General features: G+C 36.4%; 1 protein-coding gene across 1 annotated transcript in view; it reads right to left on the bottom strand.

The window, feature by feature from the left end:
- Window positions 1-305: 305 nt before the first annotated feature.
- Window positions 306-22,095, bottom strand: part of PGR (progesterone receptor) — a 38,061-nt gene continuing 16,271 nt past the window's right edge. Inside the window, exons 3-8 of the mRNA XM_075491054.1 lie at window positions 21,024-21,140; window positions 13,330-13,632; window positions 11,793-11,937; window positions 8,305-8,435; window positions 3,061-3,218; window positions 306-728 (exon numbers count right to left, since the gene is read on the bottom strand). Coding sequence (XP_075347169.1) covers window positions 573-728; window positions 3,061-3,218; window positions 8,305-8,435; window positions 11,793-11,937; window positions 13,330-13,632; window positions 21,024-21,140 — 1,010 coding nt within the window. The 3' untranslated portion in view covers window positions 306-572. The remainder of the gene's footprint in view (window positions 729-3,060; window positions 3,219-8,304; window positions 8,436-11,792; window positions 11,938-13,329; window positions 13,633-21,023; window positions 21,141-22,095) is intronic.

Raw genomic sequence — 22,095 nt, 5'->3', positions numbered from 1 at the left:
GGCTAGCACTTTAGTTACTCATGAAGGTATTGCAGCAACATCTACTTAATCCTGGACAGCTGACTTTGAAAGGATATTTCTGTGAGGCAGATTAGTTAATAAAAAGTGAAATATCCATGAGAAAATGTGGGCAATATTTATTTTAATTCCTCCAAAATCTTGTATTACGCACATGCCCACGTGTACCCATGCACACAACGTACTAAAGTAAAAAGTTTACACCATGTCATATCAGAAATTTGAGAGTGTGTAATGTGTAAGAAAAATGTATAAGATAACTGTTCTTAGAAATCTGAAAACTCTATTCATTGTCATTCTTATGCATATCTAAAAAGCAACCTAGCCAAGTTTACAAAACATTTCTTATGACTGTTGTGATTTTTGCAGTTAAGGAATCAGGAACTCGCAATATGTACAACAAGCTTAAATGGCTTGTGTATGTTACAAGTATCAAGCAGTAGGCAGGGTAAGTATGACAAATATACTGAAGTCCTGACATTGCAAAATCTTGACCAAAATAAACAAACAAAAAATGACCCAGAAATCATCTCTATGATAAGAGAAAAGACATTTCACTTTTTGTGAAAGAGAAGAGGTTTCACCATTCCTGCCAGAATCTTGGGTAGCTGGGCAGCAATCACCTCTGACATCATCTCGGGGAATTCAACACTCAGTGCACGGGACTGGAGAAATGTGTTCAGACAGAAGAGATGGAGCTGTTTCACTAGCTGGATTTAATAAAATACAGACACGATAAATCAGGCTAACAGTAATGCAGCCAGATAAACATGCTGTCAATCACTTATCTCACCCATCCATCAGCTGACATCATTATATATCTTCTTTTGTCATTCCTTGAATCAATCATGTGGGTACTTGTCATTCCCTATTAAAACAGCCTCTCATGGCAAAAAGTCATCAATACAGCCAGAGGGTATGTCATATCAAAACAGTGCCTCACTAATATTATGAAGTGTTATCATCCTCACTCATGGCGTGCACCATGAACAATGGCAATGACTAAACAAGTAGTCAATCTTTCATTTTATCTTCACATTCAACACCTCTCCATGCCTTGTTTACTATATGCTATTCAAACACTGCTCCGAGGGACAGAATTTACTATTTCCTTGTCAGCTTTTCCACGGTTCTGATTATGATCATATCTGGGTATGCCGCAAACATTAAACTCCAAAGGTCCTCGTCCCTTGAAAGCAACTGCTCAATATATGTGACTGTTTCACCTCGTCTACCTTCTCTGAGAAGTTCCAATTTTATAGAAGCTTTTCTTTAAGACTTGTGACCTTTACAGTATCAAATATCATATTATTTCTGCTACTCTAGGCTTCAACAACACGCAGTCTCTCCAGTGTGATTAACTTTTCCTTGTATCTCCCATCACTTTATCAGTCTGAGCTGAAACAGGGACTTGAATGAAGACACTCTACGGACCAAACACTACCCTAACCATCACTTTGCTGGGTATTTTGCAGCAAGCCTCGCTCACTCACTTCCACTGAGGCTATTTTACTTTAAGCATTTGAAATTAAGAGATTGACTCTACAGCCCAGCACTCAAAAGAGTTTTCCTCTGGATGCTGTGACACTCAGATTGCAAATTATTACTACAGGTAAGGCAGGAAGACCTTTTATCCCAAGCAATACTGATCCAAACAGGTTCCCTGAGCACAGGGCTACCGTGAGTAGTCTACTGGCCAGGACTTGTTTTTGCAAGTAAAAGGTGACTGACCAAACTCCAGGGAAGGGTTTAGCACTGACAGTCCCAAGTGACGACAGCAGCCTGACTACCAGTAAATACTTAAAGTTAAGCTCCATGTCCTCCCTTCAGAATTTTCTATTGTCTACCTTCACCTGTAAGGATGCTTTTCGTACTTGTCTCATTCTCCTTTTGCTGGTATCTATCTGAGACAATGTAATAGCTAAATGGTGAATGTGGGTTCTGTGGATAGCAGAAGCTGATGGAGAGGTTTGTGCAGTGGATCAAAAGACTCCAGACCACCTAGTGAACCACATAATTACCAATATTACTACCTCTCTTAACTCCCATAAATGGGGTCCTCAAAGGGTTTTTTTCTCCTTATCAGAAGGGGGAATTAGTGACAATGAAAGGTTTTAGATGAACAAATTAATTTATTCATGAACAATTAAAATAAAATGCAGATTTGCTGAGTGCAGAAGAATACAAACATGCAAAGACCCCATCCTTCCCTGAACTCCCTGCAGGCTCCTCACAACCAGCGCTGAACTCAAAAGCCCTATTCCTAAACTATCTTAGTGCCACTTCCCCAGCACTTGCTGGACCTGTCAGGTATGGCCCTGTACCTCTGCTTTGTGCCTCTCTTGCAGAGATACACAAGCCATTACAAAACAATATTCACGTGGGCAAAGGTTTATACGAAACGTCATTCCTCAGTTTTAATGGATGTTAAGCCGAGAGGATACCTGCTGGATTCTGAGAGATGTGGAAAGGATTCAGCTGCATCTTTTAAGACCCTTATGAATCTCTATGATATCACCACTAGAGTTCTCAAAGATTACTCCATTCCCAAATATAGACAGATACTGAAAAAATGGCATAGAATATACACATAAAGGTAGTTGAATTAAGGTTGTAAAACCAGTCTTGGTTGTCTTTCTCTAATTCTTAATAGCCTGACTTTGCAACTTGAATTGCCTATTCTTTGCATTAAATATTTTCATGAGCATGTGTACACACACACACACACACATACACGCTGCCCCCTACCAAAAACCATAACTGTCCTAGTTACGTTACAGAAATAATGAAACAAAACGGTAGCATTCAAATACATGTTTCTCAAATACTTAAATCTTGTATACCATATAATATATATACAATATATACTGATGCTGAATATATAGCTATCTCTTCGCACAAATACGCACACTAAAGGAAAAATGTAGGGGTTTTTCTTTTGTTGTTTAGAAATGTTGACTAGCCACTTTCCATAAAATTACTTTTAAGAAATACTAGTTCCTTCCTACATAAAAAGCAAAACACATTAACAAGTAAACTTACATCATGCATGGAATCCATCAGTTTTGTAAGTTGATAGAAACGTTGCGAGTTGGCCACAACGCCTTTCTGGCGCAAACCAATTGCCTTCACCAGTTCTCTAATGTAACTTGTTCTCATCTCATCAAATTGGCTTTGACTTCTTAGACCTTCCAAAGGAACTAAAAAGACAGTAACACTTGTGTTGCAATTTATTCTGAAGGCAATGAGACAACTTTAAAGTACAGGAACAATTTATAGTATTTCACACTGTGCAGTGCAATTCATTATTATACACCAGGTACTTCTTCCCATTTAACAGCTACTCCAGAAACAGTGACACAATTAGTTAAAAGGTTATACTAGCAACAATCAGTCAATTGTGCTAATTGCTGATGTCTAGAAAGAGCCTTAAGCTTCAGCTACACCTCTTTGCTGAAAAGAAGATGGCCAAAAGAACCGCGCCTGTCCTTGAGGAAAGACGTTATGGACTGGCTCATGTTTACACTGCTGAGGGTCAGCCCTCTTCATAGCAGATTTATGTTAGAGAGATCTAGCTGGAGTTCTTCAAAATGGAGTCAAGGAATGAACTATCAACTCTTAAGTAGCGTAGCCAGCAAAGCATCCAGGGCTCATGCCTCTGGTTTGGACCTCTTTCACTTAACAGAATAGATGCACTATCAGAATCTTAAATGTGAACAGCTTTTCGAGAAATGAGCAAGGAGGAGCAAATGGTTGAACTCACTCTTCTCTTAATAGTCAGCTGTGAGGACCAAAATGAGGACACGAGAGAATATTGAGAAATGAACCTGTTGGTGACTGCTAGTGGCAAGACCATATTTGATCACTGATGATAAGTGTTTGTAGCATTGTAAAGAAACAGGCGCAAGCTCTAGACTCTACTTTCCTTGATATGGCAGAGTGTAATATACAAGTCTTACAATTTGTCAAAGGCAACTAAGAAATGAAAAACTTGGAAGAAATGAAACTTGAAAAAATACTCCCATCTGGCAATCAAATCTAAATCCTTGCTTTGCTATAATAATCATACATTAAAACATGGTCTTGTTTCAAACATACTGGTTTTGAAAGAGCTGTTAAATTTCTTCCCCTTTCCTTTCTTTCTTGCCAATGACATTTCACACTGTAACACCACATTTAACATTTCGTATTCTGACAGCAAGCACGAGGGGAAGAATTCTCCTCACCAAACTTTAGACATTTTACAGTATAGGCATCCCCATCTGGGCTAGTTACCACAGCTTGCTGTAGTTTTAGTGGGAAAAATCAGGCAAGTCTTGGACACAAGGCATGTTCACTGTTTTAGAAGTAGCTTCAAAAGAGATGAATTATGCTGTAGAGATGCTTATTCTTCTCCACAGACTCTAAAAGAATGTCACGGGGACTAGCTCACGTAGTTAAATCAGTTGCATGCTAGTTACCTAGGTAGCTAGTACATCTTCAGCCTGGTAGCAGACCAGGACTAGTATCAGGCCACAACAGATTTCATTTGCATCTCTTTAAAAAAAAAATTGAAGCTTGGTTCCTAATTACATTGACTTATTCAACACTGTAACACCTAACTTGCAGGTGATTTGTCACTTTCTGGAATTAAAACATAAATATATGTGTGTGCTGACTCTCTGTACAATGCACTGTATTGTTAAGATACCTAAGAATGGAATTCTTAAAACAGAAGCCACCTAAAAAGCAGACGGCTGCACAGGGTTTGGACCTAAACCCATTCCCTGAAAGAGAATGAGGTAGCAAACCCTGCACTGAGAGAAGCACTGCGCTCCATCTGGAAATCATAAACCCTGTTCTGAAGTCAGTTGCCTAAGTCATGTCTGGTTCCTCTGAAGAAGGTAAGGGGGAAGGAGGCACTTCAGGCAAACAGATTAAAATTGTGTCCCTCACCTCCAGCCCAGAGAGAGATAACAAAGCAGAAGTTCAAATCTCTGCTCTGCTTGAGTTAAGCAGAAGTCTCCTATTTCATAGGAGAGCCTCCTGTTTCACAGGAGACTGCCCAAGAGAGGAAATGATCCAGTTCGCCAAGGATGTCTCTTGCTCTGTGTCTCCTCAGACAAGTGAATGTCTGGGGGAAGGAGGGAGACACATGTACAGAAAATAGCGAGTTTACTTTAAAGACAAGTGTCTAAGCACTGACATGGCTAGGGAAGTCAGGGTCTGACTCCTAACTAAAACAGAATTCAAACAAAAACAGAGAATAGAAATTGTGACTGCTTCCACAGAAAGTACTTTTACAACACTGTATCTAATAATAGTCCAATTTTCAGGGATGCCACGTTAGATTTCTTTTGGCAGCTGATGGAGATGAAATGCTGGACAAGCTGGACCTTTGGTTTGACTCAGTACGGCCTCTTAAGTCCAGACAGACAAAGGAGGTATCTGAAAGTGTGCCTGCCACATCTGTGTCGAGGGTCTGAATGGAAGGGAAGAGTTCTGTTTCGTGGAGAGTACAATGTGCTTAGGAGTAATACAGGCAGGAATACTCACAGTGGGGAAAAGTTATGTCATGGAAAAAGAATAGCTTAATTTTCAAAGCCTGGATGGTTCTGGGTATATCTAACAGCAGAATTACAGACACCTATAAAATCTTTTTCATATAAAGTGACATTCTGATGGAATTTAGGGTTAGGTGGACGTTTTCTTTGACTCACATCTCTAAAACAGCAGTTAAGTCCTTATATTTCCATTGTGAATTAAGTTAAAAGATCACTTCCAGCAATGCATGGCCTGTTTCCCAGAATTCTGCAAAAGCACAGTCACATTCCTGTCTAATCACAAGAAGTTCCACTAAGCTATTTGTTTGAGGGAAGAATTACAATGTCTTCCATGCACAAATGCAATTTAAACACAGGTAGCTCAAATGCTCCTTCCCCTTGAACATATGTAAAGAATGCGGATGCTTTTACTCAATGGCAAGAACCCAGCCAAAATCTGATGCAACAATATTTTGCAATTCCTTTAAATCAAAAGTCTGCAAAGTATTAGAGCTAGAACTGAACTTGCTATATGCTCATTTCTCTCTTTTTTGGCATAGCTCTACTTTCTTAAATGATAGTCTTTCTGAACTGTATGTGTCCTCTGCAAGATGGAGCCCTATTTAGAACTTTTGGGGCACTACTACAACACAACATATTACATATAGTAAAGTAAATAAGGGCCTGTAAAATGGAAACAATTGGCAGAAAATAAAAATGTTGGTTCACTTTTTGCAAAGGCTAATTCTGCTTTCAAGACAGCTTTGAAACTGTCACAGGTACAATATAAGGAAAACATCTAAGCCACAGCAAACTCAATGGAAGAATTGTAAAATCAAAAATAATGTTAGATCTTAGGCTGGGGTTTCCATTCAGAATTAGAAATGTATCAAGACTGACATTTAGTTATGTTTAATACAAATTACTGTTTCTTCAAAATTATACAAAAAGTAAAAAACAGTTCATCTAAATAATAAATCAAACAGAAGACAGCATGAGAGACTAAAAGTTCAGACTTGATTTACTGTTAGTATATGAAAGCTTGAAATGGCCATACTTTCACATTTGAAGAGGATTAAGATGAATACCATGACTAAAATAAAAGTAGTCTTAAAAAACACTTTATAGCAACAATGAGGTTATATGGTTTTTTGAAAATAGTTTTGTGGAATTATATTTATACAGTACCAAACGTTTACTAAATGTCTCAGCAACAACGGTTAGGTGTGTTCCTTTTCCCAAAGATCTGACAAATTGTTTTTTCCTATAAGACAATAAGTGCAGGAGAGAACAAAAAGCAAAACTCATCAGCACAGGTAGAAATACTTTTTTTTTTAAACTCATTTCTTGCATATATATAAACATATCATCTTAAAAATGAGTTTCTGAGGGCAATGCAGTTGATAAAGAATGGTAGCTTGATGAATACTCTTAAACTGATGCATTCATAAATGAGAGGGATTGGACCATTGCAATGTTTTCCTTAATTTTATTTGAACTTTGTGGGACAGAACTGGAGTGCTGGAATATCACAAATGTATCTAAATTTCACTGAAATGTAAAATTTCCCTCTAAGGTTCAAATAGTTTGTGATGAAAACAAGGTGGAAAACATTTAAAATAGGAATACATTCAAATTCCAACAAAGCAACTGGAGTAATGTGAGAGGCATTTTTGTCCACATTAGTTTTATTGCTTTAGCAGAGGGTATGGTATTTTGCTATTATTTTAGTAATTTTTATTTTCATATGAGCTAAGTTTAATCTTCACTGCTTATGCTCTGCTGACACCAAGGTTTTTTAAGCATGAGCTTATGCAATTACCAGCCGAGTACACCTTAAGAGGGAATAAATTTTAGTTCCTTATCTTTTACTGAAACTTTGTACAACCAACAAGCAGGTTATGCAAGATCTGCACGTCTCTCTTCCAACTCCATAAGTGCGTGGAGAACCAAACTTCAACATTCTTCCAATTACATTTCTCAGAGGTGCTTATTCTCATTTGTAATAGCACCTGTACCATTTTAAAACTTTCTATTTGTGGATTCATAACTAACTACTACGGCCTCAGCAGATGTGCATTTTAGTATTTTAGAAAAGGTTTTGGAAGATAACTTCATCAACTACCACATTTCCCATTTAAAGTGGAATGCAGCTGTATGCTAGATTCTTTAAAAGACGCATATGATTAAAAGTGACCATGGATTTTGTTCTAGAGAAACAAAACAACGAAAAACATTTCCATTTGTTTATATATGTCCTAAACTTGACATATTTATAACTATAAAAAGTTGAATAAATGTTAGTATTGTTTGCCTTGTCCACCTCCCTAATTCTTTTGAGTAAGCATGCTTTAAGTTCTTGGCCAAGATAAAGCCCTCAGTCCTGACAATTTATTAAATACTTTTTAATATATTTCTCATGCTTGTAAGGTTTTTTTATTCTGTGTAGAGTCATTTAAGCTGAAGAGCTTCAGGCAGAAATACTGCACACTTGATTTGAAAACGTGTAACACAGTATAGCTATATATCAGAAGGGATCCAACATTTCCCCAGTGCCTTTATACAGAATAAAACCAACAATGAATCACAAATTATTTGTTCCTTATAAACACTAGAAAAAATATTTTTAGGTCTTGGAATACTAACATTCCTCCTAAAGAAGTTTCCATTTGTTAAGCCAGATAGCTTAGCAACTGTCAAGTTAAACAACATGGTTCAAAACTCTTTTACTAGTGATATGTTACAAAGAAATAAAAGAACCTACTTGTGTTGAGAAGTAACAGTGCTTTCATACATAGGAACTCTTCTTGGCTAACTTGAAGTCTGACAAATTCCTGTGGGAGTTGCCACATGGATAGGCACAGGGAATAGAACGATGATTCTTTCATCCTCTGTCTTACACCCAGAAAAGGTAAAAAAAAAATTAAAAACCATGAAAATAAAGAAAAGGAACGGCTCCGGTACTAACTGCTTGAAGGAAGTGCCTTGTTAGCATTTAATTACCACATTACAGAAATTAAAGAAAGAGGTTACACAATTTTCTGACTTTTTTGTACCTACACTATTTTTTAATCGTAAAGAATGTGCTGTTATTTTGGATGTGTAATCTGTTACTGCTGCCCAGCAAAAAGACCTTGGAGACTATCAAAGCTGAATACTAACCACCAAAAAAGAAAGTTTTTTTATTAATTAAAACCACCCTAATAATTAATGTGAAGTACTTTCTTTTTCTTTTAGAGGTTGATAGATTTTCACTTTCTCTGAAAAGATTTCAAAGCATGAAATTGAAGATAAACCTGAAAGTTCATAGAAAACTTGTTCTTAGGTTTTGCAAAAATGTCTGCATCAAAATACTTTGTTGCAAGTCTAACACTGCACTGCTAACAGCAATGATAATATTTTGTAGCATTTTATGCCATTAAAGAAACAGTTAAAAATGTTAAATGTAAATATATACAAAAAGTATTTCAGTAAACTTAGACATTAATAGAGCCTTATCTAAACTCCTGCAGAAATAAATAGGACAAATCACAGAAGGAAATACATAAAACTGTTCAGTGTTTTGCAGCACTTCAATCTTACTTTTCTCTTTGAGATTTTGGTATACTGAGTATATTTTATTGCATATATTTATTGGGAAGGCAGTTTTCAACTGAAATTACTGCAACAATGGCATTTCAAAGTTTGTAAACTAAACTGAATTCATTAACCTGAAGATCCAATAACACGGGCTAATTTACAAAGCTGCATCCTGATCCAGATGAATTAGGTACAACAACGACAAGATTAAATTTTGTCTGTCCCCATTACGAAGTTCAGATCAGCGTTCCAGCCTGACTGCAGATAGTCCCAACAATGAAAACAGAAGATATTCTCTGTGAATAAAAGACTTCTCTCAATGCACTGTTTTTTTCTTTTGTTATTTAAAGAGTTAGTTATCTTAAATGAAAATTATTTCAGCTTTGTTCAACATCTGATATCTTGCACGAGCTCTTAAATGACTTAAACATAGAAATTTAATCTGTTCGATCTGAAAGGACTGGTTACTTCTATAGCTACTTTAAATCTCCCTTCCTATTCCTTTCTGGTCATCTCTTTTCCTAAGTGGTATCTGTGAAGGGTGAGAGCAGCTTTCAGGGTATGCTTAAATGCTGTTCTTAGTCATGTTTTCAGACACTGCAAAGTACAAGTAACAGTAAATCCTTGTAAGGTTTTAATACTAATTCATGAAATCATTGTCAAATTAACATTTCTGGCTTTATTGGTCTGAAATCAATGCTACCAAACAAGTCACTCCCAAGGAGCACTACAACTCAGTTCACTAAATGACAGACTGGCTGTGAAACAGTCTTTGGATTGTGGTTTCATGGTCATTTTGAACACAACAACTCAAGTGTGTGCTGCCCCTATAGAAGGCATTTCCATTATCTCTTTCCACCTCTAGGTGTGCACTCCCGATATGCTGGCATCAGTGCCCGCATGTCCACGTGGTGAGTCAGATCAGGGATCACCTCCATCTGCTAATTAATGGCTTTTTCTGGGGTATTTCTCAAGCATATAGTTTCCCTATCTGTTTGACAGTGCAGCCAGATAGTGTTTGATCCAACTTAAGTGATACCACGGGGATGCATGACCAGGGCAGGGAGGCAGGCGGAGTTGACTTTTTTGGCTGTGTTTAGCACTTACCTTTGCTTAAAGTGATCACGAAAGTACAATCTTGGACATCATTGTAGACAAGGAAGTTGCTTACATTTTACTGATCTAAAAGCTAACTTATTTCCCAATAAATAGTTGCAGCTATGATTTAGCGTGCCAGTTACTCTTCATGTCTAACTCCTTGTTTATAATGCTTCTAATATGACCCTGATGAGATGTTCTACGACCAAGAGAAGGGTCTGTTGTCAGTCCACCTCTTTCTCAATGTAGATGGTCTTGAGCTGCAAACAAGAAGCTGTCTCTGAAGGATTATAATCAGGGTTCATAAATCTCAACCCTATTCTTGAAGAAAGTCGTCTTCACAAGGTGTCAGCAGTGGTCCACATACAGGGTAATACCCCAAGACATGACATTACTGCCTAAACCCGTCTCACTCTGTGTTCCTTCTGAATGTAACCATGAGATATATCACAGACTATGCTGGGACAGAATACAGTCAGAAGTTCTCTCAATCTCATCCCATCAAAGTATTTCAATTTGTACAGCATAATTAATACACATGGGAGAGGAAAGAATTCATTACTCTATAACCTCACAGTGATTTACAGTCATCTGGAAGAGAAAAGGTCCGGACCTACAGGGCCAGCTCCACTGAATATTTTCTATAAAGAACTTCACTGGCAAGAACCTGCATGTCTATAGATTTTAAATTCAGGTGCCTTGATCTTCTGCAAATCCACCTCTTAATCCTTAAACAGATATGTCTTACAAGAAAACCTGTTTAACTTTCATCTCATTTCATAGTAGTTCTTTCATGGTTTTTGAGAAAAAAGGATTTTGAGAAAAAATAACTAAGAAAAATGTATTAAGGAAAAATAAATAGGGAGATTAAATTATGTTTTACTGTTCCTGGAAACCTCCCATGTATTATAATAAAAGTATCTAAAATTACAGCTTTGATAATATTAATTTGCAGAGCTAAAAAACTGACAAAGATTGAAATGAAGATTACCTGAATTCATAAGCATAGTGAAGGAAAATCTAAGCCAACAATCCTCCCCCCTCCAACCAGAAAAGAGCAGTCTCACATATTTTATCCTTGATATTAAAATTCCTTCTTGCTAAATTATTACAATTTTCTAACAATCAATGTACTTTAGAAAAGCAGAGTTTTACCAGAAAGTGTCAGAACTGAGTATTTGAGACTATATACAAACTATTTGCAAAAACCACCCAAACAACGACTGAAGAAAATCCTACTTAGTTCCATTTATTAAACATTAACTCAGGTCTTAGTCAGATGAATCCAGGTAAATCTTCTGGCAGCATCATTCTTTTTTTTTTATTTTTCCCTTAGATAATTAAAATATTATTTGAACTCCTTCTGTTTGGCCATGTCAACAGAATATCTGGGATTCTCACAAAACCTTTCTCAAAGTTACTGAACTTTAATATGATCAGAGGACTTCCCTCTGCCGTTAATGTTGAAATAGAACAAGTAATGAATGAAATCTTGGCCTCAATGAAGTCACATTCTCATTGACACAAATAAGTTTAAAATGTCATTCATATTATGCAACAGCAGAGTCTACTTACTCATTTAGAATCAGATCTGGTGCAAAATATAACATCTGACCACTGACATGTTTGTATGATCTCCATCCCATTGCAAAAACCATTAGACTCATCCAGGAATACTGGATGAGGGTTATTTGATCATCAATATGTAAATTCCGAAATCCTGGAAATGAAATCAAAAGTTAAAATACTTTATAATTCTCATTTAGACAACAGTTGAGTAGGTGTTCTGAGATTACAACTTTGAGCTGTAAAACTGAGAACACCTAGAAAGACAAGTGCTTGTGGAGATGTAGCTCTCAGAAGTTTGTGAAGTTGGTATAATAACTGGCTATCTCACTTTGATAGCTAACCTCATGTCTTTTTGTTCTGATTCTGTATTTTGAAATTGTCAAACCAAAATTAACTTTAGCAGTCAGAAGTGTCTATTTGAGGAAACAGGAATGCATCTCATTTTCCTTTGGTAAAATATGACAGTTTGTAACATGATCACTGTAACCAACTGTTTAATATACATAGCTTAGACTTTAGTGTTCTTCACAAGAGATACAGTTGTAATACAATAGACATCCACATATGAATATCTTTCTTGCATTTAACCGAAGAGAATTCAGTTGTGTGTTTGCCTTTGATAACTTTTGCTCTTTGACAACTTTAAATATTGCTATGAAGTATCTGAGTCAATATAACAGCTTCCTGCCGCTGAAAGCAGTGGTCCTCTTCTTCATTACCTGGTCCTGTTACCTCGTTCAGGCAAGCTCTGGCATTCATGGCACCCCTCAGTGAACTGGTTCAGCTCATGAAGCCATCAGAAAACTACAGAGAGTAAAAAAAAGGTTTGTCTTCTTCTCACTTAATGAGATGAATCAGTTCAACCAAGAGGTCTGACAAGCACAAGCTGCAATGGGGAAGACCAGTGATAGGGAATACCCTTTCCTGCAGCAGTGAAGTGTCAAATTGAGCTCACATGAAACTGTATTTCCAGGCTTTCAGGTCAATATATTTTTTTATATCCCAGGATCAGGTCCCTATGACCATACAGCGCTTGTACACACATAACATGGATTTTTTTTGGAACCCAGTCTTGGATCTTCATAAATTCAGTTACTTCTTGTTACCAGTCTATTTGTGAGCTGCTTAGTCCTAACTGGGACTATTCATTACAATTTTTCTCTGTTGCTTCAAAAATTCATTTTAATAAGAGTAAGAATAAAGAATATGCAGAAATATAAACATTATTTCATACCAAAAGAATGAATAATAGAGTAGGAAGGGTTAGGGTGGAAAGGCTGCTATAACAATCACACAGAGGAAGTCTCTGAGCTTCTGTTGTTTTTTGGAGTAAGTCTAAATATTTAGATGCATTCCTTGAAGAGTGCCCTCCTATTAAAATGTATCTGACTGGTGCATGTATTACCTGATGAAGTGGAAGGTTAATAATGTTAGAATTTGTTAAGAATTAATTAACAGGCAGACAATAATATTCTCTTTTGACTGCTCATCCTATGACATATTTGCTTAACTAGAATTCACTACATACAAGAAGTGCTATTACCTGGTAGCAATTTAGACCACTTGACTACACAAAGAAGTTGCCTCTCACAGAGATGATTTAGACTGGTTAGCAAGGAACTTGGTGTTTCGGGTTTTGTATTGTCATAACCAGCATAGACAACTTCTGGCTCAATGCCTCGTAGAACGCTTATCATTGGGGGAACAAACTGTACTTCTTGATTTGGAGAAAAGGACAGCCTTTGGGTTAGAGATTGGCTTTCATCTTGAAGGGCTGCTGGCTGCTGGAGTGCGACATCTAATGTTCTCACAACCTTAATTTTGTTAAACTTTTTGAATTTTCGACCTGAAAAAGAAAATTGTTGATCTGTTAAAAAGAATTAAACAGAAACATTAATATTTTCCAGTAGGGCTGGATTACACTTTTAATCTATACAAGGAAACTAGAACTGTCTTCTGAATAAGTTTTCTATTTTTGACTACATAATTAAGAAATAAACATGGAAAATTCTTAAGAGTTTCTCCCTCCATATCCTCCTCCCTTCGCTAAGAGATGAATGGTACCCACCCATTAAAATTATTGCCGTGAATTCTAGGTTACAGTAACCTCATAAAGTGTTTTCTGGTTCAGTTCCCACTGTTCTATCATATGCCAACAGCTGAGCCAGCTGGCTCTACAATCCAGTTTCTATTCAATGTTAATTAAGGATAGTTTCTTTTTTCTCCCTAATATTCAGAAATAAAAATGCTAATAATTAATTACTACACACAGAAATTCCTTTCCTCCAGGTCCATAAAGGCATTTCAGTCTCATGGCTAAATTCTATTTTGATGATCTGTAATGCAATGTTTTCCTCCTGTTTACCAGAAAGAAAATAGAATTCAGGGGATGAGTGAAAACTCAACAAATACTGTAAAACCACATGTCAACACTTACAAAACTCATCACTTTCTAGAGAATAATTTTTCTTTCTCAGTATTTGCAATTCTTATTTCCATACTGCATTGGTTTGAAGAACCACTAACTAAACTAACCACTAACTAAACTAACCACTAACTAAACTAACCACTAACTTAAAAAAAAACCAAACAACCAGTTGAACTGCCTTCCTAAAATAAGCACAGATAGTACAATATGCAAAAACCACTCTATAAGTACAGGAGGTGAAAGGTAATAGAACCATAACATTATGCATCTATTTGGTTGAATTAAAATCCAGTTTATAACATGCATATCAAATTGTCTTTTTAAAAATGGTACTTTTATTTACAAGTGAAAGATTAGTCAAAGGAACTTAATCACATCCTAAACCAAGAGACAAAGAGTTCTCTGTCTCTTACTGCCTTTTTAAAATTTTAGTTAAAAATAGTGTCGCACTGTCAGAAGGCAACCAGTGCACCACAGAGGCCCTAGGACACTGGAGCAGGGAAGCACACCTAAACTTCAGCACATGCTCTGAATCCTTTCTCAACTGTTTATGGAAGGAATCGAGAGATGCTAGTATAGTCAGACTCATCTATTACTTTCCTCCCTGGAAAGTCCCTGTCCTCCAAACTACACACTAGAACAGAAAGCTTTGACAAAAATGGCTTACTTGGGAACATGCCTATTCCATTTTCTTCAGGTGCTCCTTTATCACAGAAGATAGCAAATTTTATGAAAACCCAGTGTCTCCATTTTGGAAGACCTAGGATGTACACTTTAGAGAATTAAACTGACCTTTTCAAAACATTCACTAGTACATGGGTAGTATAACTTCGAGCAAGATTAATACATCAAACATGGAAAAGGCAGAATCAATCCTCTTGTTTTTGAATCAGACAGGATTGAGCAGATGAACACAATCTAAAAAGCCAAAATCTGCTTTTTTAAAAAAATAATTTTGTGTTATCCCATCAAAAATATGCACGTTTATGCATTTCACATACCAAAAAGTTGTACACAAAAGTGCAAAACTTCAATTTAAATTAAAAATGTATTTAAAATTCAAAGGGAGTATACTAAACAACATTTCAAGAAACACACTTTATTGATAGTATAAATATGAGTGATGGGCTCTTCAGTAACACTCATCATCCAATGAAGTCGGGGGTCATACCCCCACTAACTTAACTGTGAGTTTAATTAGCTTAGTATCAAGTGCCCCAACAATCCTATGCTCATTTTATCACTTGTGGTAAGAATACAAATATTTCTGATTCATGACTCCTTAGTAAAGAACGAAACACAAACTTACACCTTATGTTACAGCTGAACCAAAAATAACCCCAAAAGAATAGACAATATATTATGACAAGAGACCTAGGGCCAATTTCTATCATAACAAAGCTATACATAGTCTTAAACATACTGGGAATTTCCCACTAACTATTGTTTAGGCATGAAGGAAAGCAGAAGGAACAATGCATTTGATAGTTCATAAATAATGATTTCAGGTATTATCTGAAATAATGGCTTCAGATACTTTTACAGTTCAGAGAACAAGTAAAGAAAGAAACCAAACAGAGTGTTTATCACATGGAAATGTTAGTAGTTAATAAGTACCCAGGTTTCCAAGTGATTAAATGTATCAGAATTAATGTCACACTGGCTTGCAGAATTGCTTATGTGTTTATTTCTAATTATGTTGCTTAACAGCCACCAGTAAAGCAACTCCACTTGTTACCTGTCTACTGGAGAGGTGACTACTAATAACTCACAGTAAATTTTCCCATCTACTACAAGGAGACCATGTCAAATTAATGCAAACTATTAAAGACATATGGAAAACAACAGAGATGTGACAATAGCTTAGTTTTTCAATTGCTGCTTACAAAAATATCCAGATAATTTCCTGCTGTAAGATAACAAATGTCTCCACTTAGTCCTATAACACTGATTATAGGACTAATTATTATACTAATACTAATCCACTCTGGCAACTATTCATCTTAATATTAAAATCTGTCTGTGCATATTTAGACAGCATACCTTTTCTTTGTAACATTTTCATTAATTTGTTTTAAGACAGCCAGCCACTCAAGCAGTTTCCTAGCATTCACAGTTCCCTTACCCTCGACTACTATAAATAGCATGTGTATAGCGTTTGTGTACTACACGTACCTAGAAAACAAAGAAATTTGAAAAATAAAATCTACGTAATCTCATCATCAAATATATTATGATTTTCTCCTTAATACATAATTCTGTATTTTAATATTCTTTTAACTAGGTATACAGAACCATACTGCTGATCAAACATTACTGATAGTAGACATTTCATATTAAAATGGCTGGATTTCTAGTAAAAGTCAAACATCTCACTATCCTTCTCCATACCCTGTAATCAGGTGAAAAATGTCAATGATTTATTATTCTTGACAGAACACTATGGCTCTGACTTTAAGGTCACTATGCTCTTACGTTTTGTGTAGGAGAACGAGCTGTGTACACCTTAGGAGGGTGTATACAAAATAAAGGAACAAAGCAGCAAAGCAGAAGTAATACATCTTGATTTTAATAAACCCTTTGATGCTACCTCAGAAAGTATTACCTGGAAAATTAATTCAAATTTGTCTCCATGTAATCACTGCAATGTGGACGGAAAGCTGACCAAAACAATGAAGAAAGCGGTAATGTAGCAATACAGCAGAACAAGGAATCTGTGATAGTCAGCCTGGGAAAATTAGATTCACTGATAGGATATTAAAAGCTGGGTATTTGTTTATTCCAGGACCTGACACGGCTACTTGCTATCCTATTAGGTAGAAGATTGGAAAGGGGACAGATTAACGTGTCCAGTTATGAGATGATAAAACTCAAAGACAATTAACATTCCCACAGAGAACGATAATTAAGGAATTAGGAAATATATGTTTTCATTGATACTTTCTTTGTATATATTAAGAAAGAAGAAAGAGTGCATATAGTGAAATCAGTTACTATCCTATTGCTGTGGATATGTTGCTATTCTATAATTTACTTACAACTGACTACAATTTATTTTAAAACAATTCAGGTTCATTTAATTGCTTTGAAATTAGGGTCAGAAAATGGAACTGTTGTCAATGTAATATAATATTATTCTCTATCTATATGGTTGCCACTCAGTAATATTCAGTGGAAGATAAGTGTACTTGTCCCAGCAGTAAGTTTAATTTAATTACTGTAATAAGAATGTTTAGAATCTTACAGTTAACATCTTGTAAAATCATAGTCTTTCTCACCTTGATTAAGCAATATTGGAGGTCTGCATTTAGTAACTGAAGGCTAGCATTAAGAAACTAAGCAGCAGGAGTAAAAGAACAAAAGTATATCTATGTAAGTTCTGAATGGCAGAAACCAGAAAATGCACAAAAAATCTTAAAATATAATAGGCTGTAAATGCAGGAAAAGATTAAAAGTATCGACAATTTTGATTCGTTATAAATATTCAAGGATGTATCTAAGTATGTACTTTGTTCCACAAATTGGAAATTTGCTTACAGACACCTGGGGAAAATTATCTAAGCTCAGTAGTATCCCATATATGAATCATACTGTGTTATCAGCACGGCAAGTCATGGGTAGGAAATATTGCTCGTGTGATACCATAAAGGAAGTATAATAAATGGCAGAAGAGCAAAAGTAGGAAAGATGACAATAACAGTAGAATGAGCGTTACCATTAAACAGTCTATCTTGAGTCTTTTTGTTGCTTTGAATTTTAAATCCTCATTGACAAATAATATAATGTCAATCTAGTTTTCCGTTTTTTTTGCCTACATTTGTCTTTTCTTCCCCCTTCAGTATTAAGCGCTCCATTTCAATCTGCATAGAATAATTAGCTTCCTAATCCTCCCAGAACTGTTAACATCACTAACAGCACCTGAAGTCCTACACTCAACCTGATGCAGCTAAGAAAAAACTAGGGATGCCACAGTCCTGGCTACATTTGATATTTCCTTTTTTCCATTGCCTCAGTGTTTTCTTCTTCTTCCTGTTTGCTGCCGGATCACTTATTTCCAGAAGATGGGGTAGGTGGGGATATCAGGGGAGAGATCTGATGAGATCCCATGCCCCTCTGAGAACTAGAGGAACTAGACTGGAACAGTCTCCTCAAAAAATGGAAGGCAGCTTTGATTAGGTATGTTTAGAAAAGGCCTAAACAACACAACAAACTGGCTAGATAGAACAACCTAGCTCTAAATACAAAGAAACTATTCACGCTTGCTTAGTACTAGCTGAGAAAAAAGGCAATCCAAAGAGAAAGAGGAAGTTTTTACTCTCTTCGTACACGACGGTAAAGCACTAAGAGTCAGAGCACCTTTATCCTCAGGTTTTGGTTTCAAGTATGAGGACATAACATCCTCATATGAGGACACACTAATGAGAACACACCATCTCATAAATATTGCTAGCAACAGCATCCCACTTTTTCCGTTTTAGATACCTACATCCAGAGCAAAATGTATGTATTAAAAAACAGTACGAAAACCAGCATCCATAAATGTATGCAAAATGCAGGATGAAGTCAAGCCTTCCGGCTACTTTTCCTATGTAAAATCACTATGCAGAACAACGCTGAAGCAAAAGGACTAGATAATGCTAGTGAGCCATCACACACTCTTCTGCTTGTTGAAACAGCGCTGCTTGTCATGTTAAAATACTTGGCATTTAGTTATTGGTGTTATCCAGGCTATCATACATGAAAATTCAGGTTAGATCATCATCAAACTCTTGGCTGTGCAATACTCACAGCCAGGAATGAATTTTTACCTGTATTAATTTACACCAGTTAGAATCAAAGAATGGTTTGGGTTGGTACAGACCTTTGAAGATCACCTAGTCCACCCCCCCTGCCGTGGGCAGGGACATCTTTCATAGATCAAATGCTCAAACCTTACAAGACAACCTTACAAGTTGTCCCAAACCTTACAAGACAGACATTGTATCTGCCACCTCCTCCTTTCCCAAGTCTCCATTCTTACCACACATTTTCCACAGCCCACTCTGGACCCCTGCCTCCTTGGCTTTTTCCCCTTCCAAACGTGGGGCACTCTTCTGTCACCTGGGCAAACAACCCTTCAGGTTCAGCGTAAAAAGTCTGGCTTTGTAGTAATACTGTTTCTCTAATGCACTCCTACCGCAGCTCTAAAACACCACTTCTCTCTGAGAAGGATCCAAAGGACACATTCTCTTCCTTTCGTCCCTCCTCCCCTAGTCCGGTGCCACCAACATGCTTGTCAGCTCCATCTTTTTTTACCGAGAGCTGGCACTGACCGACCAAGGTGCAGGAAGGAGCGAGAGACAGTAACACCAATTAGATGGATGGCTCTCATTATCTCCAGTGCTGTGGGGTGAGAGGGATGCAGTTTGGAGAAGACGACTCAAAGGAGAGGTAGCACTGAAGGTGTAGGGAGGTTCAAGGGTACAACACAGAACACAGTCCATACCGCAGCATCGCCTCTCCCTCCTCTCATCCTGCTGGCTGTTCCCTGGAGCTGCAGCACTGTCGCTTACGGAAGATGAGGTACTGAGAGCCAGCAACAGCTCCTCACTGGTTGGGAACTACTGATTTACATCACCAATAAAAGAATAAAATGTAAGAATGACACAATGGCCACGTGTGCAGAATACTCCAACTCCATACAATATTACAGGAGCTGAAAGCATAGAGCTGTGCAATCAAAATGTCAGTCTGAAAACTACATACACATTTTAACTTACGCATGAATACAGATTAGCAAGATAATGAAATTACGCACAGTATATAATGCCAGCTCTTCCTTCAGGGATAAAAAACAATACATAAAATGCAGAGAGAGAGAGAGAGATGTTTGAGGCACTAAAGTAAATTATATTAGAAAGAAACCAGGTTTTTGTCCTTCCTTTTTTTTTTAATTCCTTTTCATAACATATTCTTTCTATCATCTTTATATAGACATTTTCTTATAGTCTTAGCCATGTATTTTCAAGCTTTGTGCTGATCCAAAACTTTATATAGCTAAAGTTCTTACGAAAAATATGAAGAAAAAACCAGGAAAAGTATGCATCATTCCTGAATGTTAGCACAGCAAAACTTGCCATGTGACTACCTGATGCCACACCATTTTCTCCCTGAACTTTTTCAAAGGCATAGTGCTCAATTTTGATTAATGTTACATAAAAAAAGCAAATCTGTTACAGCAAGAACTAATACAAAGATGGGAATGCCCAGCATCTAGTATGCAAAGTCTGTAGTGTTGGTGCAACCACTGGCTGGCCCTCTTCAGTGGAACAGAAGGATATAATTTTGTTGACATGTACTCAAAGCAATGATGGAGAGCACAACAGAAAAGAGAAGGGGATAATACTGATTCTTAATTTTAGTGTCAATCTCAATTTGCTTCTTTATTTTTTACCTAAACCAAATTTTCTGATCCAAAATTATTAATAAACACACACCAAAGACACATTTTCTGCCCTTGCAAGAAAATGAGTATAAGGGTACACAGTAAGAGAGAGAGAAACAATATTTTTGTTTCAGGATTTCCAGACTCATTACAGAAAAATTATAAGGAATTTTAAAACATCAGGCAATTACATTATTAATTAATTAATATTTTTATTTTAAATAATTATTTATTACATTATTAATTAAAAATTAATTATTAAACCAACATTTTAATGTGGTTCTTTCCTTTACAGTATCAAAGTAATGTTGTTTAAACTTGACAGATTGAAGGTAGTGTTCTTGACTGCCTGTTTTTTTGGAATCAGATTTGAAAAGCAGCTCACCTCCCAGGACCATACCGGCTTGACAGCACTTCCTCAAGCGACATGCTGGACAGTTCTTCCTACGAATTTTATCAACTATGCAGTCATTTCTTCCAGCACATAAATAGTTGTGCTGCCCTGTAGGCAAGAGAAAAACAGGATCAATACTATGTTTCCTAACATGACAAAATTATTTCTGTATATAAATGTTCCAAAAATACAGAGGATTCAAAAAAAGTATACTTGAACCATTAAAGGACTCCTTCATTTTATGCTAACTTTCAAATAATCATGGGTTCCTATTTAAATGTAATAATTTATTTGGCCTGTTTAAGAGTGAAACTCCCCATCTACGAAATTCCAAAATAATTAGCAGACTGTATGAACTGTTTAAATTATTGCACTATCATTTCATTGTATTTCTTAATATCAATTATTTTTTCTTTTAAGTTATTGTTCCTGATTTTAAAGAACTTAAGTAAATTTTCCTTGGATTGATGTGGAGTTTCCGACAGAAAACTGAATGAAGAAGTTGGGACAGTGCAAAGAAGAGCCCTTTAAGCAGAGTAAATTACCTCTGATGGAGAAGCAGTTTTGTACTAGACCTGCTGAAATACCAGCTGAACACATGCAGCCAACACAGCCAAAAAGGACAAACAGAAGGTGGCTGTAACTTTTTGGTTTAGGTTAGCTCTTAGTTTATTGTTTAATTCTGAAAGACTCAGTTAGGAAGAGCCTGTCATTAGGATATTAAAATGGAATCTCTTTAATGAAATTAGTTTCCAGTAGAGAAAAAAATTAAATTCAGCTGATATCCTGACATTGATTTGAACACAAGCTTCACATTTGGACGCTTCCAAATTTCACTTGAAGAGAATGACAAAAGTATACTTTTATGCCCAAGTATAATATTGATAGTTTCTGTGATTGATTTTAATTTTGAATAAGTAAACAAAGCTAAGTTAGTACATAAGTAAGAAGAAATCAAAGCTAATTTTCACATATCCTTTCAAATTAAGCCCAGGTTTACCCTATAAGGCTTAACTTTAAAATCCTGCCTGTTTGTGCATATCATCCTCTATTAATTTCTGTA

The sequence above is a fragment of the Mycteria americana genome, chromosome 1 (assembly GCF_035582795.1).
Source record: "Mycteria americana isolate JAX WOST 10 ecotype Jacksonville Zoo and Gardens chromosome 1, USCA_MyAme_1.0, whole genome shotgun sequence".
Taxonomy (NCBI): Eukaryota; Metazoa; Chordata; class Aves; order Ciconiiformes; family Ciconiidae; genus Mycteria; species Mycteria americana.
Note: the sequence above shows the minus strand (reverse complement) of the source record. Positions and strands in the feature narration are given on the sequence as shown.